The 27,620-nt window shown below is 33.0% G+C and overlaps 3 protein-coding genes across 3 annotated transcripts; 2 read left to right on the forward strand and 1 right to left on the reverse strand.

The window, feature by feature from the left end:
- The first annotated feature begins 12,536 nt into the window (after nucleotides 1-12,536).
- On the forward strand, nucleotides 12,537-18,367 carry LOC107888527 (phosphoenolpyruvate carboxylase 2). The gene is made up of 10 exons (NM_001326748.1): nucleotides 12,537-12,992; nucleotides 13,060-13,451; nucleotides 13,614-13,698; nucleotides 14,358-14,580; nucleotides 14,820-14,923; nucleotides 15,040-15,127; nucleotides 15,333-15,487; nucleotides 15,874-16,872; nucleotides 17,374-17,760; nucleotides 17,876-18,367. The coding sequence occupies exons 1-10, from the start codon at nucleotides 12,825-12,827 to the stop codon at nucleotides 18,170-18,172; spliced, it is 2,898 nt and encodes a 965-aa protein (NP_001313677.1). The 5' UTR covers nucleotides 12,537-12,824; the 3' UTR covers nucleotides 18,173-18,367.
- Nucleotides 18,368-21,767: 3,400 nt separating this feature from the next.
- LOC107890176 (uncharacterized) lies at nucleotides 21,768-22,574 on the reverse strand. Its single transcript, XM_016814672.2, has 3 exons — nucleotides 22,435-22,574; nucleotides 22,325-22,366; nucleotides 21,768-22,249 (listed from the first exon to the last, which is right to left on the reverse strand). The coding sequence occupies exons 1-3, from the start codon at nucleotides 22,519-22,521 to the stop codon at nucleotides 21,965-21,967; spliced, it is 414 nt and encodes a 137-aa protein (XP_016670161.1). The 5' UTR covers nucleotides 22,522-22,574; the 3' UTR covers nucleotides 21,768-21,964.
- Nucleotides 22,575-23,699: 1,125 nt separating this feature from the next.
- Nucleotides 23,700-24,420, forward strand: LOC107890175 (uncharacterized). The gene has a single exon (XM_016814671.2). It carries the CDS (start codon nucleotides 23,826-23,828, stop codon nucleotides 24,237-24,239), a length of 414 nt encoding a protein of 137 aa, XP_016670160.1. The 5' UTR covers nucleotides 23,700-23,825; the 3' UTR covers nucleotides 24,240-24,420.
- The last annotated feature ends 3,200 nt before the right edge of the window (nucleotides 24,421-27,620 follow it).

Genomic DNA, 27,620 nt, shown 5'->3' on the forward strand with positions numbered 1-27,620 from the left:
ATTAAATATTTAATAATAAAGAGAAAAGTATCTTTTATTAGTATTATATTATTAATATAAAATAACAAAATTGATTTTTAACTTATAATAATTTCTTCCAAATTCCATGAAATTATAAAAGATATGTTGACTCTCTTCATAAAATTTTATGTTTGGATGGATTATATAAATTCATTGATGTTTTGCTTAATTGCAGAACCTTTACTACAGTCTTTTCTTTTTCTTCTTCAATCAAACAATAATTAAAGTCTCTAAATCTCACACAATACATAGGCATTTGCCATCATCATTGCCCTTAAATAGGGATTTAAGCTCTAATAACTCATTTGATAGTTTTTTTTTCTCTTACCAATCTCACTTAATACGTACACATAAACCATCACAATTTCAATTTTTTTTCATAAACTTCTTTTAATAAGAATCAACCGTATAAAGTACTTAATGTTGAGGCAAATTTTTGAAGTGATTGTCTATGTGCCAATGGATGTGCCCACCTCGGTTATCACTATAGCAAACAACTTACTCGTCATATTTGAAATTGACGATTTTTAAAACAAAATCTCTCGGTTATAATCTTGGCTAATATTGTGGAATTTGGAGAAACACATCTTAAGGATTAGATTGAATCGAATTTGACATATCAAATCCCTTAGTTTTTGGAGATTGGATTAGGAGCATTGGAGAATATCTCTAAACAATTCACTTTACTTTGGTCTTTATTAGTATATTGCATTTAGCTATTTTAGCTATTGTTTAATAGAGATTGGATTTTTATTTGTCTTTAGTATGTTAGCAAGTCTCAAACCATTCTATATTGAGAGACTTGTATAGGCACTTATCAGTTCATAAAGGAATTTTTTGTGAAAGTGCATGTAGCAACCCGAATTTTGTTGGTGTCAGAAAATGTTTTGAAACCTTATTTTCGTAAATCAAGTCCATAAGGATAAAATAAGAAGATTTATGGAGTTTGTATGATGATTTATTAAAGATTGATTAAGTAATTTGACCAAGAAAATCAATGATTAAAGCTCAATGACTAAATTGTAAAAGTCTAATTGCTATTGAGTTTTAATTTAAAAATACTTGAGGACCTAGTTAGCAATTATCTATAGGACAAAAATTATTATTTAACTATTTTTAAATATGAGATAATGGGAAATTATTATGATGATGATGATAGCTACTAGATTTTCATAATTGTAATTAGTAGATATATATGGCTTAAATTAAAGGACTAAACTTGATTAATTAAGATTAATTAATGCTTAAACTAAGTATATATATATATACAAGAAGTGAGTGGAGAGATGAAATCATCTTCTTCCACCTAAAGCCACCATTTGCTAAAGATGAAGAGGAGAAAATTTTGTCAAATTTATTTACCTTGTCGTTTCAATTACTCAATGTAAGCATGATTTTTACTTGAAATTTTCATTAATTCTTAAGTTCTTGAACATGATCTAGTTAGCCTAAGTGAAATATTTCTCAATTGTGAAGTTTATATCAAATTACCATTGATGAACTTTAGTGATCTTTGAATTTGAAAGTGATGAATATGTAATGGTTGAATTTAGATTTGGTTAAGATAGTATTAGAATTGAAAGTTTAGTTAATTTTGACATTAGGGAATAAATTGAAGAAAATTAAAGCTGTCAAAAAATTATACTATAATGAAAAGTATAGGGTCCCTAATGAAATAATATGAAATCAAATTTTGATTCGATGTTAGATATGGAAAATTATGAGTATTTCGAATATAGGGACTAAAACGAATAAAATATAAAGTATGCTTGATTTTGATGTGATTTGGATGTGAACTAATGTCATTTTTATAATTCACATATTTTTATAATTTTAGCCGGTATGTTGGGTACATGACTTGTGTATGGCATGACTTTATTAGCAACAATGTAATTCGTAGCTCGATTAAAGAGTTAACAATATCCCCTCATTAGCATTGTGTGGATTGAGAAATATGGAACGTGCTCACAGATTACTTGTTCTTGAACGAGAAATTTATCACAGTCATTAGTTGACAATGATCGTATTAATCATTAAGAAGACATAATGTGATAATGAGATAAAATAGGATTGTATTGAGTGAACGAATTCAACTCAAAGGAATCAAAGATATCATATGAGCGTAACACATACATGGCGAGGTCATTGGACAAAGCAGTTGGATGAATTGCTTTCGTAAAGAGTATACAATAATGAGTTTTCTATCATGGTATTTATTGTGGAATGACTCAATGATTAAGTAAATTGTGAATTATCGGAATGATGCTTCTAGACAAAATTTTAATTACTCGAGCCTAATTGTATATATCTGATTGGTCCTTCTGCTAGCTCAACAAAAGCTCAATCGAACTGCATTCGAATCAGAAGAAAATTCCATGACTTTGGAAATAATTTAATTGAGTCGATTTATTCGATGTGGAATTAAATTAGGTGGTTGTGTAAATTGTTCAATTAAAGAATTTGCTTAAAGAATTTTCTTGAAAAATTAATTTGGAAAATCTAAGTGATTTTTGGAAAAATTAATTTTGATCAATTAATATTAAATTAATCAAATTAATTAAAATAAATATGATATTTTTGGAAATTAATTTTCAAGTCAAACAATTGGCCCAATGGGAAATTGAACTTAAAAATTGGACCCGAGATCGAAACTCAAAAACTGGTTGAATCGGACTGTGTATGAAATTGGGCTAACCATCTAATCGATAGCTAGACCGAACGGGTTGGACCATCACTGGCTTGGACTGGACCGATAGTAGTCGAACCAACCAACTCCATTATGGCAAAACGACATAACTCGAGGTGCCGGGGAGAAGTGGCACCGGTGATGGTACCGTCAGGCACAATGGCTGGGATGGTGGTGATCCGGTGACCGAAAAATGGTCGAGGCGGTGGTTCTTCGGCAGTAGAGTAGTGGAAAAATTTTACTCCTTATGGGACTCTACTGAGTAATTTGATTTCAAATTAGCTTTTCCAAAGAAATATTATTTTAATGAATTTAGTATTAAATTTAATTTAATATTTATCTAGATAATATTTTATTAATTTATTATTAATGTGATTAATTCTAATCATAGTTGAACTCTCTCTAAACTCTCCCTATATAAAAAGAGCATGTTGAATTCAAGAAAAGTTGTAGAGAGAAAATTCTCTGAAGAAATTATTTTTGAAAGTTTTTAGAGATATTCTTATTATTTACAACTTGACCCTAGAAATTTAAAGAAATTACAAAATTTTTCCATTGGTAGTTTTGTGAAAATTTTTCCGATTCGAAGGATGCCCATACTCGACAGATGTGAGTTTGAGGATAGCAGAGAAGACGACTAGTCGAAGCAATCATCCTAGACGAATCATAAAAGTATGATTTTGATTAATTGTTTATTATTTTAGATAACACAACCAAGTTCTTATTTTTGGAAAAAAAAGTTAAAACTTTGATTTTCCCTTAAACCTATTTTTCGCTGCATTTTTTAAACCCGATTTCCAACAATTCAAGGGGTCTTTCGACGTTGACTATTTCATTATCTCTGAAGGAAGGATTAGGTAGTTTCTTCCTTTTAGACCGAATGATTCATTTTAACAAGGTCCTTAATAGCTCTTCAATAATCTATTCATTTCTAAAATTCTTTTAGTTTAGCAGGCATTAGTGTTCCTTTTGTTATTGGTAGAGTTGTTGCTGTTTTGAAAGTTAAGCTTCCAAGACACGTATTTTCTCTTGTATCTCTATAATTTTTTGCAAGCTTAAGTTAAGGTTTTGGGAGTTTTGGTTTTTTTGATGGAGCATTGGTGTTGCCTTGGGGAGGTTGAGCGTACCACCATGGTGGTAGTGGGAATTGATAATATAATGGGTAAGTATATGTGTCATATGGAACGATGAAAAATGTTCTTGGTGGAGGTTGGAAATAATGCTAGGTATTCTATTGTTGGTCAAGGTTGAGGAGTGGTTATGTAACAGCCCGTTTTCAATAAAATTGGAATAGTGGTTTTGGGACCACAAATCCAAGTTAGAAAGAAAATTTATTTTAATATTGTTGCATGGTCTGCATTATGATAGGAATAACATATGAAAATTTCATTAAATTTTTTTTTATCAATTACATGTTTAATTATGGAAATGACCAAATTGCATCAAATGCAAAAGTTGAGTTCTAGTAGTTAGGAGGATCAAATAGCTATGGAATTCAAAATTTGAGGTCCTTATATGGAAATTAGACCATTAAATGGAGTTAGTAGATATTTATGATGATTCATCCATGGAAATTTAAGAAAAAAATGACTAAATTGGAAGGAGGAAATAATAAAAGATAATATTTTAATTAAATAGAAAATATCATCATTTTATTTCATCTTCATCCCTAAAATTTTCTATGGAAACTCTAGCTAAGGGAGAGAACTTCAAGCAAGCTTAATTGGGTAAGTAATCATGTCTCGTTTTTAGTAATTTTTACATTTCTGAGATCGTAATAACCTAATCTATCTATTTTGGGGATTAATTTGCAAAGTTATCAAAGTATTCAACCATGGATGAGTATGCTGAAATTTTGAAATTTATGGTAGAAAATGAAATGTTGTTGATAGATAAACAACTTTTGTAAAGTGAATTTTGATGAAATTGTGATTTAGGGACTAAATGGTAAAGTTGTAAAATTCATGAATTTTTTTTTATTTTTGTGAAATACATGAGCTGTAAATGTTATATAAAAAATTTAGCTAGGCTTGGAATAAGGATTGAATTGCATAAATTTCATTTTCCGAGCCTAGGGACGAAATTGGAATTAATGAAAAGTATAGGGGTAAAATGGTACTTTTGCCTAAAATGTGAATTTGAGTAAATTGAATATGAGTTTCATTAAATTGAGTTAAATTTACTCGTATAGATCTGGAAAGATCAAATAAGGTTAGATCGAGGAAAATAAAAAGTGTCGGATTAGTTAATTTTCATACACTAGCAAGTGTCGAGGTAAGTTCGTGTAACTAAATTGTGTATATTTATATGTTTAAATTAAATGTTGTGCATGTGAATTGTATAAATTTCATATACATGAAATTGATTACATATCCGATAAAGCTCGGTAAATGTTAAATCCTGTTTGAATAATGATATTCGATGGATACAGGATTTCCCGATTGGTTGTGGTCCTGCATATGTTACGGACACACCACAGCTCGAAAAAGCATCTCGTTATTAACCTTCTCGAGCTTCCCGTTATATGGTTCTTGCGAGCTTCCTGTTAATAGCTCTTTGGAGCATCCCAATCGATTGTGATCCTGCATGTGTTGTGGACACACCACAGCTCTTATGAGCATCCCCTTAGATGGCTCTTCATGAGCTTCCCAATTACAGGCTCTTTGTCAGCTTCCCGATAATGGCTCACTTGAACTTCCCAATATATGGCTATCCGGAACTTCCCGCTACCTGTTATTGGCTCGCATAAGCTTCCCAATTATTACTCTCATGAGCATCCCGTTACATGGCTCACATAAGCTTCCTATTAAATGCTCGAGAGAGTGCTTCTCGATTATGTGCTTTAATAAGCACCCCTGAATATAAATTGACGAATCATTGTTTGGTACACCTCGACTGTACAACCTGGGTATCCATCGATATTTCAATAATTTGACGAACAAAACTCTTGATCTGAGAAAATATGAGATTTAAATGAATTATATCTCGAATATCCCTGAAATACCTAGAAATTATTGCACAATGAGCTCATCTCTGATTTCATGATAATCATATGAATTTCATGACTAACTTGTTTGATGAAAGCATGTGTTTAGGCATTTGATCAAAATGTTTTGGATACATGTATGTATACTTACACTGAATGAACATGATTGGTAAGTTAAATTCTTGTTATACAAACTTACTAAGCATTAAATGCTTACTCTGTTTATTTCCTCTATTTTATAGTACTCGGAAGCTCGTAAAGGTTGGAGCAGGTCGGAGTGGTCGGAGCAAGGTCACACTATCCTTCAGTTCAATTTGGTATAACTAGTAAAACTACTTTTAGTATAATGCCATATATAGGCTAAGTTAGATCAAATGATGAAATGTTTTGGTTGTAACTAGCCATTTGAACTGGCTAGTGTTAGTATGGTTAATGTATATGTATGAAATTATACTATGATTGATATGAGTATGCATGACGTGGTAAAATAGGTACAAGCATATTCAAATGAATGTTTGATCAAAAAGGTTAAATGAATACTTGATTATAGGTAATAGTATATCATACATAAGATTGGTTTTGGCTTGGTTTCAATGTCTTGGATTGGTTGGTGCATGTGTGTTGGAACATTTATGTAGGTGGAAGACAAGTTTGGGTGACAAATAAGGTTAGGAATAGCCTTATTTTGTCCACACGGGCAGACACACAGTCATGTATCTCAGCCGTGTGTGACACACGACTATGCGCATGGGTGTGTGGTTTGGTCGTGTGTCCCCTGCATCCTTAAAATTCAGAAACAGAATGCCCAGGTATTTTTACACAAGCAGAGACACAGGCATGTGTCTCAGCTGTGTGTGACACACGGCTTAGTACACGGGCGTGTGACTTGGTCGTGTAAATCCTGTACCTAATTTTCAAAAACTAAATTGTCCACACGGTCTAGCACACGGGCGTGTGGCTTGTAACAGCCCGATTTTAGCTAAATTGGAACAGTGGTTTTGGAACCATAAATCTGAGGTTATAAAATTATTTTAATATTATTTTCGGTGTTTACAGCATGTGAATATATATGTGTGAAAATTTCATGAGCTAATTTTATCGTTTAAGTGGTTAATTTGAAAAAAATGACTTAATCACGTAAAATACAAAAGTTGCATTCTATATGATAAAGGTGTCTATTTGCTATGGCTTATTAAATGTGAGGTCCTTATGTTATAAATAGACCATTGATAGTGGGAATGGACATAAATGGGTATAAATTTAATGTTTATTAATGTTTTAAATCAAGGTCAAATTTGTAAATTAGTAATTAATATATGTTTTAATTAAAACAAAACAAAATGTTGATCATTTCATGCATTCATCAACCAAAAATAAAAGAAAGAAGAAGCCATTTTAGGGCTCAAACATTCGGCACTTCTCTAGCTTGATTGAGGTATGTTTTGAGCTCAGTTTTTTATGACTTCTATGTTTTTGTAATCGTTGCTTTGAGTACTAGCTAGCCCATGCCTCAATTTTTGAAAGTGTTGATGATTTTGAAAGGTTCCATTGATGAATTCATGTGTTCTTGAATGTTTGATGATGAAAAATGAGTATTTGTTGATAGATTATCATGTTTTGTAAAGTAATTTTTAGTGAAATTGCATAAAATGTACTAATTTGTGAAAAGATGAAAATGTGTGGTTAAAAGTGTGAAATAAATGAAAATATGGGCTATTATGAAGCTATAGAGAATTCGGCTAAGCATGGGCCATATTGAATTTTGTGAATTTTGTGAATTTATGAAATAGGGACTAAATTGAATAAATGTGTAACTTTAGGGGCCAAAGTGAAAAAATGCCCAAATATGTGTTTGTGGGCTAAAGTGAATGTGTTGTTGAATGAATGTATATAGATCAAGAACGAAAGAAATCGAATTTAGATCGAGGGAAATCCAAAGTTATTGAATAGTTGATCCATTCCCTCTATTTTGACTACGAGGTAAGTTCATATGTAAATAAATGTCTTTGAATTGAATTATATATGTTTTATTATCATTGAATTGCTATGAATGTCAAATGAGAAAATACGAGCATGAATCAATGAAGTTACGACATCCGAAAGTACCGTACTAACCTTAGGAATAGTATAGGATATGAATGTCATGACATTAGGTTTTCGAGATATGATTACATGTAATACCATGTTTGAGACTTTGGCATTGTATTGTGATTACGTGTAAGACCATGTCTGGGACATCGGTATCGTTAATCGAATTCGTTTAAGACCTTGTCCAGGACAGTAGCATCGATATGTAATAACACGTAAGACCATATTTGGGATATGGCATTGTACGAGCTTATGTGATTTTCGAGTATCCTTAATGATTCCAAACGGTTCAACGGACAAAGTCAAGTTAAGAGGAATATGTGAATGAGCTAAGTGACTTAGACACGTACGAGATTCATATGAGTATTGAGAAGTGAAGTAAATAATGAGTCTGATTAAGACATTGAAATGTGTTCAATGAGAAAGGTTTGACAATTTGTGTGTGATTAGTTATGTTTAACATATTTGAATTGATATGCAAAGGTTCATATGATAGTTTTATTTGTATATGGCGTACTAAGCTTTTAAAGCTTACTTTGTGTATTCTTTCCATGTTTTATAGATTATCGAAGCTATCTCGGACTTGGGGGTCGTCGGGAAACGTCATCACAATATCGATCATCTTGTTGGTACTTTTGGAGCTTTGTATATATAGTATATGGCATGTATAGGCTAGTGCCATCTTGGTATGTCTTGAGTTATGATCATTAGCCATGAGATTTGGCTTGTAAATGTTGGTATGTATGGCCATTTAAGTTGGCTTGATTTATATGTGTTGACAAGTGATATATGTGATGTATGTATTGCCTTATGTTGTGACATGCTTGCTATGGTTATTTGGTATAGTGATTTGGTTGCTCAAGTATATATTTGTTATTTGGTGAGTTAATACTTGAAAGATGATATGTTGTGGCTTGAGTATAAGATGTTGAAATGATATGTTTTGTGATATAAAGTAAGTGATAAGATAATGAGTTAATGCACTTGGAACTTATGTAAGTTGTGATGAATTTGGTTTAGTGATTTGGTATGCTTTTGAATATAGAATTGAGTAATTGAAATGGTTGTGGTTAGATGCATGTTATGTGAATGAATTGGCATGTTTGGCTGCCTATAAATGTTATGAAATGATACCACTTTGGTTGTTAGGTATGCATGAGAAAAAGGGTGGCAAATTGGCTTTGTAAATAGCCTATTTTTATCCACATTGGCAGAGACACGGGCGTGTGTCTCAGCCGTGTGCGACACATAGTCATGTTACAAGACCATGTTTCCCCTAGGGTAGTCCTTCAAGTTTAAGTCAGTCTTGAGCACGGCCTAAACATACGGGCGTGTCTGGTGGCCGTGTGAGACACACAGCCTTGGCACATGGGCGTTTGTGGCTATCTTGAAGGGTACATCGGTTAGACACATGGGCGTGTGGTAGACCATGTGGCCAAGTCAGTAACTCCCATTAGATTTCACACGGTCTAGCATACGGGCGTGTTCTCAATCATGTGGTACAAGTCAGTTTGTATGCCTTGTTTTCACACGGTCTATGACACAAGCGTGTCTGGTGGCCGTGTGAGGCATGCAGCCTGTTCACATAGGTGTGTGACCCTTATATATATGAAAATTTTTTAAGTTTTCCAAAGTTTGCATATGTGATCGGTTTAGTCCTGAACCTTCTTTAAAGCATGTTTAAGGCTCGTAGGACCTCTTAAGGGACAATGTGGTTATGTATGATTGATGTTTATATAGAAATACTTAATGTATGTTAAATGTATGCTTTTGTGTTGTGATTGATTGGTAATACCTCGCAGCCCTATTCCGGCAACGGATACGAGTTAGGGGATGTTACATGGCTGGCCATGTGACTCAAGTCAGAGAGTTACACGGTGTGGACACAGACTGGGACACGACCGTGTGTTTCACAATGAATGCCCACACGGCCTAGGACACGGGTGTGTCACTTAGCCGTGTGAGCCACATGGTCTACCCACACGGGCGTATGTCCTTTGCACTTAAGAAAAATTTTAAAATTTCGTGAAAAATTCTTTGAGTTTTCGGTTTAGTCCTGATTTGATTCTAACATGTATTTTGGGCATCAAGGACCTATTTAATAGACAATATAATTAATTTCGGATATGAATAGTAAATGACATGAATTAACTATATTTGTTCTGTAAACTCTGATAATGCTCTGTAACCTTGTTCCGACGATGGATATGGGTTACGGATATTACAGGCTGCTGAGTAACTGAAGGAGGTGGTTGGGTTTTTGTTGGGGTTGAAGAGAGTACTGGGTTTTGGTTGGTTACATTCTCAGGGATAACAGTAGAAAAATGAGTCATAGTGGTTCGATCCATGCTTACTACAGCAATTATTGATACAAGCAACTAACAAGGAAAATGAGAAAATAGTGCAAGGGATTCTTGATTCACCTATGATAGGTAGAGAGCTAAAGTAAGGAGCAATGATAAAGAGAAGAAAGAGGAGAAAGAAACCACTAATGTTTTTGTGTAAGGTTTTCAGGATAAGGGAAGTCAACCCTTGGTCCTTCATGCACTTAAGCTTATATAGAGGGTCACCCCTTGTCATGTAATGTCACATAGATGACAATGCAGTGTCCTGTAAGATTGTGCGTGCTGGTTAAATGGTAGGACCATAGGTCAGTTGTCGTCAAGGAGTGCACTATGTGGCCTTGCTCTGACATTTCCATCATTAAGGCCATATGATGTGGTTACACTTTAGTGATCTTCGTGGAGGTAAGGGTGGGTCGTCTTTGAGCTGATTCAGATAGGAAAAAAAGGGTGTTATCGGCGGACCATCCTATATGATGGGTCGTCACGAACAGTTCCTCACAAGGGGGTTGTATGCTGACCACTCCAAACAGAGTGTTGTCTACAATTTGCTTAATGTTTTGTCATGTGTCATGCAAAGGTGAAAGTATAACAATGTAAAATTCTAATTTATGCTTGGTCTAATATATATATATACCCTATATATATACCCATGATTTAAATATATATTTCTCCATTGCCATATATGATAGTGATAATATTACATTAAGGAGTAGTCAAGGGTTCAAATATTTATTTGGATAATATGTGGAAGAAACAATGAACGGATTAAAAATATGTTTTTATAAAATATATATTATATTTTTGAATATTCATTGTTATTAGATCTATATTTATTATATTTTAATATGACAGGATGTGTTAGAACTTCAAAAGTAATCAAGACTTTATCTCAATTCGAAAAAGTGATGGGAAGGATAAATCCTATTGATGACAACATAATCAAGCACACCATTAATGTGAATACTAAGACCAAAGAGCTGATATAGAAGAGTAGCTTAATAATTAGACAAGGCAATGTTGAGTTTCTAAGGTTAAGAGTGACACTTCTAACCATTAAACAAAAGAGTATCTTAGATGACATTTGGTTTCCTAACATGTATCATATATATGCTATCCTAATTTAGAATTTTGTAAAACACATATGTATGAGTAAGGACCAATTTAGCATTGCTTCTAAGAAATATTTTTTGAATAAAAATCACTTTTGAAATAAAAGCATTGTTAAACAAGATGCTTTTGAGTTTTTTAAAAATGTTATTGAGACAAGAAATGCTTTACAAAAGCACTTTTCTAGCCAAAAGCTGAAAATTTTAAGTTCAACTCAAAAGCATTTTTGAAAAGTAATGATAAACTAATTCTAAAAAAAAAGTGTGATTTTTGCTACTAGCTCCACCATTTGTAAACCAAATCACAAAATCCTTCTCCATCCTTTATCAAGAGATTATTTTATAATTTTTTTAAAAATTTTATAAGAATTTAACCCAACCACTTTTCCATAAACATTTCAATTAAAGTATGATTAATATAAACTACAACAAAAGTGTTAAATCTACCACCATACTTCTTTGTTAGCATATTTTATTTTGATTATTATTTGTCATTACACTTTGAAAATATATTTAAATTTTTTGTATTATTTTTATGTCATTGAATTTTATCACAATTTTAAATTCTACTAAATTTTGTCACTAATTTTGATTTTTTGATTTAATATTAATTTTAATGATTTTCTTATTTAATTTTTTTAAAATTTAGTCACTCTAAATAAGATAATTATGTGAATTAATCATTACCTTTAAAAATTTGTTTTCTTTTAACGAATTACTAACGTGGCACATTGAGTGGCTAACACATGACATTTTTTAGTTGACTTTTAACTAAATCTTAGGGACCTCTTTATAAAGTTTTGGACTAATTATAAAGAGGTCTCTAAGTTTTAGTCAAAAGTCAACAGAAAAATACCACATGTTAGTCACTTAATAGACTAAGATGTCACGTCCATGAAAATATACCGACTTTTAAAATTATGAAATAAATAATAACCTTAAAATTATGCTAAAAACACATTTACTTATTTTTGTTAGTCTATGTCCGTTTTACGGTTTATATTTAAAATTTATGATTTTTTCTCTTGAACCTAAATGAACAATAAGTCGATTTAATAATTTTATAGTTTTATATAATATTTTAAATAAAACAATTTGATGAGAATTTTATATATAATCATTTGAAATAATTTTATAAATACAAAATGTTTTGGTTATTTATTAATTTTATTTTAGGTGGTTGAGAAAAAAAAACAGAAGATATAAAAAGGAAAAAAATGAAGAACAGTGGCCTTTTTTGTGCTATAAATATGGAAGCGATGTAAGTGCTGAGTGTCTGTGTCTGTCTCGTGATATAATCTTTGTTTCACTTTCTGGTGTTCAGTCATAAGTTACCCATTATTTTATCTGTTTTTCTAGCGATTTCTTGGTGTGGGGCATCACGGAATTCACTTCCAAAGAGATAGGATTTGATTCATCTTTTGTTTTCCGGGTTTGGGTTTGGGTTCGGCGGATTCTTCGCCACAAATTATTTTTATCCTTTTACACCGCAAAATAATAAATTTCATCCGTAATTGTTCCTTTCTTTTTCCTGCCTTTCATTGGTTCATAATTTAAAGTTTTGGCTTTGGTAGTCAAGTAAAAAGACAGAGATGGCAGGTAGAAAAGTAGAGAAGATGGCTTCAATAGATGCACAACTAAGGCTATTAGCACCTGGGAAAGTCTCTGAGGATGATAAGTTGGTTGAATATGATGCTGTGCTACTGGATCGTTTTCTTGATATTCTTCAGGATTTGCATGGAGAGGATATCAGAGAAACGGTATTATTTCTCCACTACTTCATTCAATTTTTGCATAATCTTACTTCAACTATGTGGTTAATATTAGGTTCAAGAATGCTACGAGCTTTCTGCGGAGTACGAAGGAAAGCATGATCCTAAAATATTGGAGGAGCTTGGCAAGGTACTTACAAGCTTGGATCCTGGGGACTCAATTGTTGTTACCAAATCATTTTCCCACATGCTTAACTTGGGAAACTTGGCCGAGGAGGTTCAAATTGCATATAGACGAAGGATTAAGTTGAAGAAAGGAGATTTTGCTGATGAGAGTTCAGCAACAACTGAATCAGATATTGAAGAGACGTTCAAGCGACTTGTGGGGCAGTTGAACAAGTCCCCTGAAGAAGTTTTTGATGCTTTGAAGAATCAGACTGTAGATTTAGTCTTAACTGCACATCCTACACAGTCTGTTCGAAGATCTTTACTTCAAAAACACGGAAGGTTTGTCTTCCACTTATCTACTTACCTTTAAGAGGATAACCTTTTGCTCTCAACTGACTTGTTGCAAATGGTGCTTAGACTTCCTATCATTGAATCCTTAGATTGATGATGTCATTTGTTACAAGTTTTAATTCACTGAGAATTCCATTTTCAATCTTTCAGGATACGTAATTGTTTGACACAATTGTATGCTAAAGACATTACACCTGATGATAAGCAGGAACTTGATGAGGCACTACAAAGGGAGGTAAGAACATGCAAAGATTACAATGAGCTTATTTGCATGAAACATGATAATTTATTTTACTTTGATTCATTTACTCCATAACTTTGTCTACTTCAATGTTGACATCTGATGTTCAGCAATGGTCAGTCTTCATACATGCATGTATAGTATATATGCATATGTGTTCACCACCAATAACTAGAATTGGATCTTTGCTTGTCATTATAGTTCCACCCCCACCCCGACCATCTGGCTGTCATTTCTTTCTCTTTTGCTATTACTTATGCATTTATGGAGTTTAATGACCATGCTTTTACAATAATGTATGATGCGCACCTTCTGAAAGCAATGTAACAATGGGATGAAGTTATGCACTAAAATAATTAAGATGAAGTTATGCACTAAAATAATTAACTCATCCTTGGAAATATAGCTGCCTCTCTTGGTATGCATGTAACTTAACTAAGGTTTCTATGATCTGGGTAGCTCATTTATCGTATAAAAGAAAAACTAATGGCATAGGCACATAGCTTCCTATTCGAACCTTTCTGTATGCTTCATATCTGAGCTTGGATATGATTGTGAATTTTGGCTTATGTTCCTGAATGCTAAAACAATACGTGACACCTATGTTCTAGGAAACACCCGAGCTTACAACTCTTCTTTTCATGTTCACATAGATTCAAGCTGCTTTTCGCACAGATGAGATCCGAAGGAATCCTCCCACCCCACAAGATGAGATGAGAGCAGGAATGAGCTACTTCCACGAGACAATCTGGAAAGGTGTACCAAAATTCTTGCGTCGTGTTGACACAGCTTTGAAGAACATAGGGATAAATGAACGTGTTCCATACAATGCCCCTCTTATTCAATTCTCTTCATGGATGGGAGGGGATCGTGATGGTATATTTCTTTTCCACATATGTTTTACTGAAGAATGTCTTCCTTTTTGGTAATGGTTTGTTAGTTAAAGATGGTAACATTGCAACTATAAATCTTATACGACTTGGTGTAGGCATGTGAAGAAAAAATAGATTGTCAAAAATTATGGTTTTTTATTATTAAGTTGAAACCTAGAAATGTTCACCTTATCTCATATACTGAGACATCTGAGTGGAGTTATTGTTTGATGTGGACTACAGGAAACCCCAGGGTAACTCCTGAAGTTACAAGAGATGTCTGCTTATTAGCTAGAATGATGGCTGCTAACTTGTACTTCTCCCAAATAGAGGATCTTATGTTTGAGGTATAAAAGAGAACTTCCCTGCTGCCGACTCTTTTTTCCTCTAGTTGGCGTGAATCAAGGTTCACCATTACAATTCTGATTCATCATCTTTCTTTTTGCCCTGGTTTTATTTTCAGTTATCAATGTGGCGTTGCAGCGATGAACTTCGTATTCGTGCAGATGAACTCCATAGGTCCTCCAAAAAGGATGCAAAGCATTACATAGGTATGTAACATTGATCTTACGCTTGACACACGCTTTAAAGATTTCCTTTTAGACTTGCTTTTGAGTTATCACTTATCAATAATAGCTGTACATGCTTTTGTCAATTGCTTCATGAAGAATATATGTATTAGCTCCATAACATTGATTTATTGTTTGGGTATATTTTGTAGACCCTTGTGCTCATTATAAAAAAATTTGAGTGCAGAATTTTGGAAACAGATTCCTCCAAATGAGCCATATCGCATTATTCTTGGTGATGTGAGGGACAAGCTGTATAATACACGTGAACGTGCTCGTAGCCTGTTGGCCAATGGATTTTCTGACATTCCTGAAGAAGCAGCATTTACCAATGTGGAGCAGGTCTCTACTTTAAACCTCATCTAATGAACTTGCTGGGTTACTGCTGAATTAGTTAATTTCAAACTGTTGCATATTTCTTACCATTTGTTGAAGTAAAGCTTATAACAAATTAACAATGCTTATGACTACATTTGGTGAAGGTTTCATCCCATAGAATTTTGTTATGGGGAAATCAAGTAAGCAGTATTGTTCTTGATATTTCCTCATTCCTCGTTATTTTGGAAGTGGAAGGAAATCGCATTGAGATACAACCATGAAGCAAGATTATTCCTTCTAAATTTCTTTTGATGATTGTTATACCATTTATGGTGATATGAACTTAACATTTAGTCTGACAGAATTATTTCTTCCTTGATATTGACTGGTTCTTTTTTGCATTCCTATAGTTTCTGGAGCCTCTTGAACTCTGCTATAGATCACTCTGTGCTTGTGGTGATCGGCCAATAGCTGATGGAAGCCTTCTTGATTTCTTACGGCAAGTTTCTACCTTTGGGCTTTCACTTGTGAGGCTTGATATCCGACAGGAATCTGATAGACATACTGATGTCCTTGATGCTATCACAAAGCACCTGGATATTGGATCTTATCGAGAATGGCCTGAGGAACGCCGACAGGAATGGCTCTTATCTGAACTCAGAGGCAAGCGCCCTCTATTCGGCCCTGATCTTCCCAAAACAGAAGAAGTCGCTGATGTATTGGACACATTTCATGTCATTTCTGAACTGCCTTCAGACAGCTTTGGTGCCTATATAATCTCAATGGCTACAGCCCCATCTGATGTGCTTGCTGTTGAGCTTTTACAACGTGAATGCCATGTAAAGCAACCATTACGGGTAGTTCCATTGTTTGAAAAACTCGCTGATCTTGAAGCTGCTCCTGCTGCTGTGGCTCGTCTCTTCTCTATAGATTGGTACAGAGACCGGATCAATGGGAAACAGGAAGTGATGATAGGTTATTCAGATTCAGGAAAGGATGCTGGCCGTCTTTCTGCAGCATGGCAGCTATACAAGGCTCAGGAGGAACTTGTAAAGGTGGCAAAGCAGTATGGTGTTAAGCTTACAATGTTCCATGGCCGAGGAGGGACAGTTGGAAGAGGAGGGGGACCCACGCATCTTGCTATATTGTCTCAACCACCCGATACAATTCATGGATCACTTCGTGTAACAGTTCAAGGTGAAGTTATTGAACAATCATTTGGAGAGGAGCACTTGTGCTTCAGGACGCTTCAACGTTTTACTGCTGCTACACTTGAGCATGGAATGCATCCCCCTGTCTCACCAAATCCAGAATGGCGTGCACTCATGGATGAAATGGCAGTAGTTGCAACAAAGGAATACCGTTCTGTAGTCTTCCAGGAACCTCGCTTTGTTGAATACTTCCGCCTAGTAAGTATTTCACCACTATAATCTGTTATTTGAGGCTTCAATTGAATTCAGTATAATATTTGCTACAAACTTCAATTGTAACTTCGTAACCTTTGGTTTTTTTCTTTTTGATGCCTTATCTCTATCGCCCACAGCTGATATCAGACTACAAGAATTTGCTTTGAATATGATACATGAACCATTCTCATGTGAAAAAGTCCATTAAGTGCTTGTCCACTGCCCAAAAAGAATACCATTGTCAAAGGATCTAGTTAGTCATCTACTAGAGAAAGCAAGTTTAATGAGCATTTGAATCTAGCATGAAAATTATCGCACTTATTGCTTTTGAAGTATCCTGCCAACTGCTAAACTTTGTACATATGTTTATCTTTTCATATAGTTGAAGTTTTAGTAACAAGATGCTTGTGCCAACTCTGGTTTTATTTGAGCTTCTCTTAAATTAACCAGTCGCAGGCAACGCAATTGTGGTTTCAATTTAACTTTTAAATTAACCAACTGCAGGCAACACCAGAATTGGAGTATGGTCGGATGAATATTGGAAGCCGTCCATCAAAAAGGAAACCAAGTGGAGGCATTGAATCACTCCGTGCAATCCCATGGATCTTTGCATGGACTCAAACAAGATTTCATTTACCTGTGTGGCTTGGCTTTGGGGCTGCATTTAAGCACGTCATTCAGAAGGATATAAAGAATCTCCACATGCTCCAGGAGATGCACAACCAATGGCCTTTCTTTAGGGTCACAATGGACTTAATTGAAATGGTATTTGCCAAGGGAGACCCTGGAATCGCTGCCTTATATGACAAGCTGCTAGTGTCAAAGGAACTCTGGCCCTTTGGAGAGAACTTGAGAGCTAACTATGAAGACACTAAACGACTTGTTCTCCAGGTAATACAAAAGGGTTGATGACTAGAGTGATTCTATAGAAATCAATTTTTATGAGCGTACAAAGCAATACTCCTCTTTATAGGCTTAGTTAACCAGCATTTAACTCTTTTTGTAGGTTGCTGGACACAGAGATCTTCTTGAAGGTGACCCTTACCTGAAGCAGAGGCTCCGACTTCGTGATGCTTACATCACAACCCTTAATGTGTGCCAAGCGTACACTTTGAAAAGGATCCGTGACCCTGATTATCATGTCAAGGTCAGGCCTCACTTATCCAGGGAATACATGGAATCAAGCAAGGCGGCAGCTGAGCTTGTGAAACTTAACCCTACAAGCGAGTATGCTCCTGGTCTGGAAGACACCCTTATTTTGACCATGAAGGGTATTGCTGCTGGAATGCAAAACACTGGTTAAAACTTGCGGATTGTTGTTTCCTTGTGTTGTTATGCTCCTTAGTTTATTTTTAATGGATGTTGCTTTGCGTCAAGTAAACCTTTTATATTACTATTATTATCGGTTGGGTTAATTTCATATTTGGCTCATATATTACTAAGTGTTGTCAGTCTGGTATCTCTATAATAATACATATTAACATGATTTCCCATTCAACAACTTCATCCCAAAATCGAAATCCATTAAAACAAATAAAATTAAGTGGCTCTGTACAGGGATACAATAACTATTTTATAAATTGTCTACCCTACTATTTGCTCTGGGAATGTGGTTTTATTCAAGTTTTGTGCTTAACTTGCAGATTAATGGTCGATAAATAATCTAACACAGCTGCATCAAGCCCTAATATTTAATAAGAATTTTCACCAGCTAAAAGGAAAAGATAGATCACTTATTCCAGAATAAAAAAGGTAACTAAAATTTTGGAAAATCATAAGATGTAAATAAGAAGTTGTATTTCATAGTTAAACGGAATCGTACATGTGATCAGTACAATGAGGAATTGTACATCGGGAATGGATACCATAATCGCATTTATCACAATAATAAACCCAAAGTTTGTTTTCTAAATGTTGGCCACAAACATCACAAACGGAGGATGTAATGTTATGGTCGATGCATGAGAATGAATAATAGAGAGTGAGGAGATGTTGATGATCCATATGATTGACTGTTTTTGGCAGCCGAGAGCATCCCACATGGAGATTAAACTTGCACAAGGAGCAATGGTAGTCAAAACCTGTACCATAGTCATTGCAAGCATCACAAATGAAAAAATTAGCATTACGAGGAGGGGTTGGAAGAAGTTGAAGAAAGTGATTGGGATGGGATTGATGTAGCAGCAATGGGTTCAATTTGAAGCATGATTTATGAAGAAGGAAATCACAGTCAGACTTGGTGCACATCAGAGTTGAGCCTATAACTTGTAGGCCACAACCAGAGCAAACAAGTTCTTCACATGGATGGTTGTGGCTGTAATGTTTCACACATGGACGTAATGGGAAATATGTGTGATGCTTAGGCATCTTCCTTTTTGTCCGCCTTGACATTAAATCCTACTTCTAGTTGATATATATATATACACACATATATATAAAAGCTTCAATGAGCGGAATGGCACATATTCTTAAAAGTATTACAGTAGAGGTCACCTAACTATAGAACTTTTTTATTTTTTGGTCACCCTACTATAAAAAGTTACAAAATGATTATTCAATTATTTCATTTTGTATTTTTTTTTATCACTAGTTGGCTAACATGAAAAATGGAAACACTCAAATATCCAAGATAGTTGAGTGATCAAAAAAGATAAAATTGAATAATTGAATGACTATTTTGTAACTTTTCATAATTGAGTAATAAAAAAGAAAAAAACCCATAGTTGGATGACTGTTTTTAAAAATAATATATATGGTTAGATATTTTGTGTGATGAAGGTGCAATTAAGATTGTGAGAAGAAATGGAGATGCCTTTCTTGAACAATTGCTTAAAAATGGAATATGCATTTCTCCTTGTTTTGGAAAAAAATGAATGATGGGGTTCTTTTCTTGAAGTGTTGATTTGTATAAATGGTGGAATTGTTTCTCATTGTATTCTTTAGATTCTTAATGTAAATAAAATGAAATAGAAAAACTCATAATTTTTGGTTTTGGTTGTCATAAATTAGCTGGTTACCCATCAAATTACTCCATCTAAAGTCAAGGTTTTTGAAATGATAGATAAAATGTTGTTTTTATCAAATTACCCTAAACATATTCTTATTTTCTTTTTGAACATCATTTCAATTTAACATTTAACTAAATACAAAATCAATTTTATTTCATATAGGTCCAAAAAATATTAAACCCAACCTAAATTTTAGCCACATATATAAAGTTATACTATTTATTTTGTAATGATGTCATATTATTTTATAGAAAAGGTAAATTATATTATATTCTTGGTATTTAGTAAAGTTAGTTTATTGTAACTTGTAAATGACAAAATTTATTTTGAATGTACCAATTTAATTTAGTATATAAAAACATATATTATAATAAATAAATAAAAATTCAAAAATTTTGAAACATTTTGACAAATTTTGAGGTATTAAATTTTTTTTTGGAAGTTTTAATTCAAAAATTTTAAATTTTAAAAATGTTTAATGGGTAAAAGTACCAATGGAGGTTTTTGTATTGAGAGTTGAATTACATTTTGCCCTTTTTATTAAAAATAGATAAATTAGTCATTGTACATTAAATAAGTTAAAAAATTTATTCATTTTCTATTATTGCGTGATTGAAAGAATAACTAAATAGTGCATGATTGAGCTTCCTCTAAGCGATGCTCTCTTGGAAATCATAATCTTTCAGCTTCCCGTTTTTGTCAAGGCTCATAAGTATCATGTTGAAAACTTGAATGATATAAAAACTATTAGTATAACATTATATAATATAGTAGGAGAGTTAAATTTCAAATGTAGAAAAAGTATAAAGATTTAAAACATATTTTAATCAGTATAATAATAATAATTAATAATATGTGATAATAATTAATATATTATGTACTACTCTATTGTTATAGTATGCGATATAGTAATATATAATGAAATAATATGTTTTATAAGTATTAATATATATAAATATTATTATATTATAAATTATAGTAAAAAGATACAACATTGATACTTATTGTAATTTAGTATATAGCAATATATGAAATATTACTAAAAAAATTAATATCTTAATAAAATATTATTTTTATTAAACTAGATTTTGAATTGGACTTTAACTTTTACAGTTGGTATTTGGGTATCTAATTTAATTTCTTTTTATTTTGAATTTGAGATTTAGGCTAGAATTAATTTATTTTGAGTTTAGGTAATAATAAGTATATTATTTGGGTTTAGGTTTAGTATAATAAATTTAGGTTTTAAAATATATATTTTAGAAAATGAGTATTAGATTTATAAATTTAATAAGAAAGATAAAAAGTTCTTCAATTATCAATATATTCTAATAATGAATAATAAAATATATTTATATTAATTCATATAATATCATGGAATAATAAATTTTACATACAATAAGTACTTACTTATTTTATATAAAATAAATTTGTTTTATAAATTTAATATCTTTTAATGCATGATTTTAATTTTGGATTCTATTACGATACTTATTATCACTAGCCCAAGACCCGAATGGGTTCAAGTTGGATGGGCTAGTTTTCATTGAGCTCACATAATAACAGGTGTTCACAGGATAGGTAGCTATATTCTCCTGCGAAGTCACACGTGAAATTACATATGAGACTATATAAACACATGTTATATGTATGAAACCTATGTAGTACGCCATATTATTGAACAATACTTATATCATATAAATAGGCAAACACAATCATATAATAGAGACAGAAAAATACTTAACAGATTCAAAAAAAAATTATAATATTCTTAGTTTTTAATAATAAATTCTAATATAGCGAGCATAAATATGTAATTATACCTAATTTCTGATTTAAAAAGAGAAAAAAACATTGAAAACAAAAGATTGCAAATATTACAATTAATCATTGAGAAAAGAAATCTTTTATTTTATATAATATAACAGTATTTAGTGAAATTTGGCGACTTGACTTAGTGTACAAGTGTAAGATTGGGTGGAGTATAACTATAGAGCTATGTATGAAGAATCGGTAATTAAAACATACTCCTTAATGGTGCAAAAGACATAACTGCACTTACTCTATTTTGGAATTCCCAAAGAAATTCAAGACGATTGAAGGGAAAGCAAAGCGGAAGAGAAAGAATCAGCGCCTTCGGTATTCCCTCTCTTCCGTTTGGCTTGGGGTTTAGGGTTGGATTGTTGATCAGCTAAGGGAGAAGAGTTTAGGGCTTGGATGGAGGTAACGCAACACTCTTGCCACTCAAGACAATTGAGGTCTCCAATTACCTCCTTCTCTGTCAACCACGCGTTCGACGATATGCTCGATTTCAACGTCGAACGTGATAGATCCATCAGATCAAGCGTCTCCACCGCATCACTCAACTCTTTCTACTCAGTTTTCGTTCAATTTAGGGACACAGAAACTAAGAATCAAATCAAGTAATGGAATAGAGAAATTATTACCTTGTGTTTCGTCAGTTTCTTAAAACCGTGAATGGAGATAATCTAGGAACAAGAAAACAAATGAGATGAAAATTGAAAAGGTGAAATGAAATATGAGTTGATGGACGGACCTGGTTGAGGAAATTGATGGTGAGAGGGCGTTGCTTGTGAGAGGAAAGGAACTGGATGTAGTCTTCTACAGATAACTTGGATTTCATTGTAGATGACGATGAGCGCGCTTTGTTCTTTCAAAATCAAATCAATTTCGTCTTGGGGCATTTTAAGGATACATCATTATCACGTGCTGATCACGTGTAATATTACACCTTTCTTCATTAAATGTTGAAACTCACCTCATCAAATAAAATATAAATTTTTTTATTTAAACCATATTTATTATTAAAAAAAAGTTAACTTTTTATTAATCAACATCTCTTCAATTTTAAATAAAACTAAATTAATACATTTTAGATGATTTCATGACAAGATTTGTTTATTTAAAATCTTTTTTACAAATATTTTTGTAACACCTCTTATCTGTTTCGATAATCAGTATAGATGAGAGATACCATCGAGCATACACAAGTAAGAAATTTCAAATTTATTTAAGATTTAAAACCTTAAAATATTTTTATAAAATAATTAAAATATGTTTTAGGCAAATTGAAAGTTTAAAAAACAATTTTAAATAATTTTAAATTAATTTAGAATTAATTAGATATAGTCGGAACCTAAAATGAGCCTTGTAAAGTTAAAACGACATAAAACAGTTTAAGGTTGAAACAAAGTAAGAGGTTGCAACACTAAGGCAGGGGACATCGTGGTACTACTGACTATCTAATTAAGTCGCAATGTGATAGAGCCGAGGTCGTAACATGGAGACTCCTAAGTCACGACGTCACTTATGGAGTAACCTAAAACACTTCAAAATTGTTGCCAAAGTCCTTCCGGTCATGGCATACAAACTACATGCCTAGAGATCACTCAAATACATATAAAAAAAGTTCCATTATGTATCCAACCATTTTAAATTAAAATATAAGGTATTATATTATGCATATTCTTTTTCTTCTACTAAGATTTTTTTTCTTACAAAATTATTATTTTAGTAAGATTTTAACAAGATAAGTTATTTATCGATGAATATTTAAGGAAGTGTTATAAATATTTTATTATTATAAAATGGATGCGGATTAAATGAGAAGTTTGATATGGTTTATTAATCTAAGTTACTTAAAATTTGATATTATTTATGTGGTAAGGATAAATTAAAAGAATATTGAGAGAAAGGTGAGGAAAATAATGTGAAAGAACAAAGGCCATTTTCAAATTTTCATTATCATTAGCTGATGAAAAATATAGAGGATGGCGAACACATCAATGCAACTAAACTTGGTTTTCTCCCCCCAGTAATCTTGTCCCACATTTACCTCCAAAGCTGTATATATTAGACTTAGTCGTTACCCCTTTTCCCTCCACAAATCCAAGCTTTAACTATACTTGTTTCTAATATTGAGCAAACATGGCAGATAAAAAGGAAGGAGGCATCGTGAAGATAGGTCAAGTGGAAGGAATGAAAGTGGCAGTTTCCATTTTGAAGGAGTTCGAGCTTCCTGAAGGGCTTCTCCCTTTGGCTAACGTTGTTGAAGTGGGTTACGTGAAGGAGACTGGGTACATGTGGATTGTGCAAGAGAAGAAGGTGGAGCATGAGTTCAAGATGATCAGCAAGTTGGTGAGTTATGACACTGACATCAATGGCATTGTCGAGAAGAAAAGGATCAAGAAACTCAAGGGAGTCAAGGCCAAGGAGTTGATGTTGTGGGCGCCTGTGAGTGAGATCACCATTGATGATAAACAACCAGAAAAGATCCATTTCAAGAGTCTTGCTGGTATCACCAAAACTTTCCCCGTCGAGGCTTTTGCTGCTGGCCAGTGATCCATTCATTTAAGTGTTGTGTCAAATTAAGGTTTATTTGCAAGTCTTTCTTCAGTATTAATGGAACATGGGAATGTGATGAATAACATCTTGCTTTACGAAAAGAAAAATGTATCCTAAATCTTGTTTGGTTAATATTAAAATAAAATGTTATTCTGATCAATAAAATGCTTCATTGCAGCTTCACAAAAATCAGCTCGGATATTATCCATTAAGAAACAAGGACCTTCCTATAACTATACAGATAACAAGTATTGACCCAACATATCTGCCACCTTATTCCCATTTTTTTTTCTGTCAAATGACCATGAGAAACATTTCATCTGGCTTCCCAAGATCAGAATTTCATCAATGAGGCTCCCTACGTTTGATGTTGTACCATATGACTTGTAATTCTTTAAATGCTTGCAGCCAATCTGTCTCGACAGTCACTGCTGGAATGCCAGTCTCCTTAGCAAAAATCAGTCCAATCTCTTATTGTTGATACCTCTGTTAGTGTCTCCTTCAAGCTGGTAAATATGTGGGCTAAGGGGAATTATGAGAGATGGACAGATCTGTAAAATGAAAGGTGTGGTAAGGGGGTGTCGGAATAGGCACTCCGATCGCTTTTTAGTACTTAAGTTAGTTTAGAGTTGAAGGTATTTTCAGAGATGGCAAAAGGGATGAAGATAATGAAGTACCAAGTTCCAAAAAATGTCTCCCAAAGTGCCCTTTAATGCTTACTCCTCTCTCACACATGATAATTCTCCCCTTCTTAAGTTCCAAGGTGCCTTGGGATTGGCTCCTTCTCTCTGTTTCGTCTATTTGCTCTATGCCATGGTTTGACGATGTTAGTCCTGTCTGACATTGGTCCTTTCCAACTCCAATACCTTGTTTGGCATCAGACTCGTGACACGATATTGCATGCATGGTATAACAATAGTTCCCTCCTGGAGTCTGAAATATGCTATGAAGTGACATGGGGAAGACCTTGACAAGAGTTTTCTGTAAGGAGACGTCTTCAAGCCACAAAGAAGTTTGGAGTGAATTAATTTGGATGTGCACATTATGATTGGACATCAATTAATTGATTTCCTTGAGAAAGTTATCAGTCTTGCCATCAACATACATAATTGATTTCCCCGAGAAAATTATGGAGCCAGACATCATCCCAAAAAATAATTGATTTCATCGAGGAAATTATGGGGATAGACATCATCCCAAAATAATTTATTTCCCTAAGGAAGTTATAAGGCCAGCCTAGACTCTTTGCCATAATGTTCAAGTCTTCATTTTGCTTCCCCGTTTTGCCTCTGTATCCTTTCTATCGGTTTAACCTACAAAAGAGTCGTACAAAACTTATATAAAATGTATCGATACATACCAAAGAAGTGTTGACACCTTTGACTAAAACTAGTCAATGGACCAGGTAGGTATCGATACATATATAACATGTATTGATAATGAGCTTATCATTATAATTCTGACTTGTAATGTTTCTGTACGAATATCTGATATCGTATATAGTATTAATATGTCAGTAATAGTGATAAGCAGTAACACAACAGAATACCTGTAATTGGACAAAGTTAAAAATTAGAAAAAGAATTTTTTTCGAGGCCTGTATAAACAGTTTTCTTAAAACAGATTCGTCCTCTCCTTGGTGCTTTGAGTTACGTTGGATGTCTGTCTTTCAAGATACAACAATAAACGATCACAGTAGGAGCACAACAACAGTGATCAATCGAATACAATCTTGCCTTTCTCTATTACCAGGAGAAATGAATTTAAAAAGAATTTTTTATATTGGTAGTTTTGATGATATGTTTTAGAAATCTCCTAACTTGGTTTTATATAGAGAAGAGGAAATGAATGAAGAGGTTTGTTGAAAAATTAATAGACATGAGTGAATAGAGACAATGAATGAAAAAATTCAATATTAAACCAAGAGATGCATTTTTCAAAAGATACAACTGTATGGGAAAATGTATTATTAAATTAAGAGATACAATTATCATTCATCACTCAATAATTATTTTCCATCAATTTCGATACCTAGACCCTAGTATTGATACTTAGCTACCAAAATGTCTTTAAAATATTTTATAAATCTTAAAACACTTCAATATTGACTAAAAAAATTTGGTTAAGTTGAAACACATTTGAAACATATTTTTGAATACTTCGCAAGTTTTTGAAAATATTTGGTCACTAAATAATTTGGTGATAAAATATTTTTTAAATGTAATTATATCAAAAGCTTAAGATATTAAAGCTAAAAATATAATTATAATTATAAAGTTGACTGTTGTGTTGTTAATCATTTAATATTATTTTATACAATATTTTTAATAATTAATGACTTAATATTTAAAAATTTTAGTCTTTTAAAAGTTTTTATGCTATTAAACCTAAAGAATTCTTTATCATTTATATCAATAGTTTTTTTTAGAATTTTAAAATTATATATAATTATTCCTTTATATATTATTAAATATTGAAAAGTTTCCTTTAATAAATTTTATTTTATTCAAGTAATTAGAATTTCTTATTTAAGTTTTATTAACTTTGAATTTGATTATTATCACATGCACTCTATTTTTAAATATTAATCAATTTAAGTTTAAATAATATAATAGTTGATTGAGTCTTAACTCAATTGGTATAAGCATTGTTGCCAATACAGGAGGATGTAGGTTCAAGTGCGCTGAAGCACATTATCCTCCTATTTATGGATTGGGGATGGGCTATGAGTAGTTCTAGGCATTGTCTCAAAAAGAGCTGATATGATTAGAATTTTATATTAGTTATTATCACATGCACTTTCGGAAGCACCCCTTCCACTAGAAGGAGAACTCGCTCTATCATGGCAAAGGAGTTTGCCGACTTAACGGTTGCCAAGAAGAAAGATAATGGAAAGGCTCTAGTTGTTGAGAAACCAAGCAATAAAAGAAAGATTATCACATATAGCTATGATGATTCGACAAATTATTCAAAAACTATCCACTAAGTCAAGCTTTGATGAAGATGTACCATTGAGGAATGTTATTACAAGGAGTACCAGAACTGAGCGCCCTAACATTCCTCTCTCTGCACAACAGAGGAACAAGAAAATGAAACAAGCTAAAGTGCCAAAGCTGCTTGCTGATGCTTCCAGAAAAGAAGAGGAAAGACTGATGGAGAAGAGGAACCAAGTATTCTTATCCCTTGCTTGTTCTAAAAGGTATTTGTCTCTAGCAAAGAAAAGTTTTATTAAAGAGTAAAACATTGATGAAACAAGTTTTACTGACTATGAGATCGACACAATTCTTGAGAACAATAGGCTGATATGATTTGTAAGGTTTGTTAAACCCTTGTCAAAAATATGGTTGTGAAATGAAATGATGACTAAAGCAAACTCCA

This window comes from Gossypium hirsutum, chromosome A09 (genome assembly GCF_007990345.1).
Source record: "Gossypium hirsutum isolate 1008001.06 chromosome A09, Gossypium_hirsutum_v2.1, whole genome shotgun sequence".
NCBI lineage: Eukaryota > Viridiplantae > Streptophyta > Magnoliopsida > Malvales > Malvaceae > Gossypium > Gossypium hirsutum.

Coding starts and splice junctions, on each gene's coding strand:
- LOC107890175 (XM_016814671.2), top strand. CDS start 23,826: ATGGCAGATAAAAAGGAAGGAGGCATCGTGAAGATAGGTCAAGTGGAA.
- LOC107888527 (NM_001326748.1), top strand. CDS start 12,825: ATGGCAGGTAGAAAAGTAGAGAAGATGGCTTCAATAGATGCACAACTA. Junction 15,488..15,873: donor CATTTACCAATGTGGAGCAG/GTCTCTACTTTA, acceptor GCATTCCTATAG/TTTCTGGAGCCTCTTGAACT. Junction 16,873..17,373: donor TTGTTGAATACTTCCGCCTA/GTAAGTATTTCA, acceptor AACCAACTGCAG/GCAACACCAGAATTGGAGTA.
- LOC107890176 (XM_016814672.2), bottom strand. CDS start 22,521: ATGAAATCCAAGTTATCTGTAGAAGACTACATCCAGTTCCTTTCCTCT. Junction 22,367..22,434: donor CCATCAATTTCCTCAACCAG/GTCCGTCCATCA, acceptor TCTTGTTCCTAG/ATTATCTCCATTCACGGTTT. Junction 22,250..22,324: donor AGAAACTGACGAAACACAAG/GTAATAATTTCT, acceptor AAAACTGAGTAG/AAAGAGTTGAGTGATGCGGT.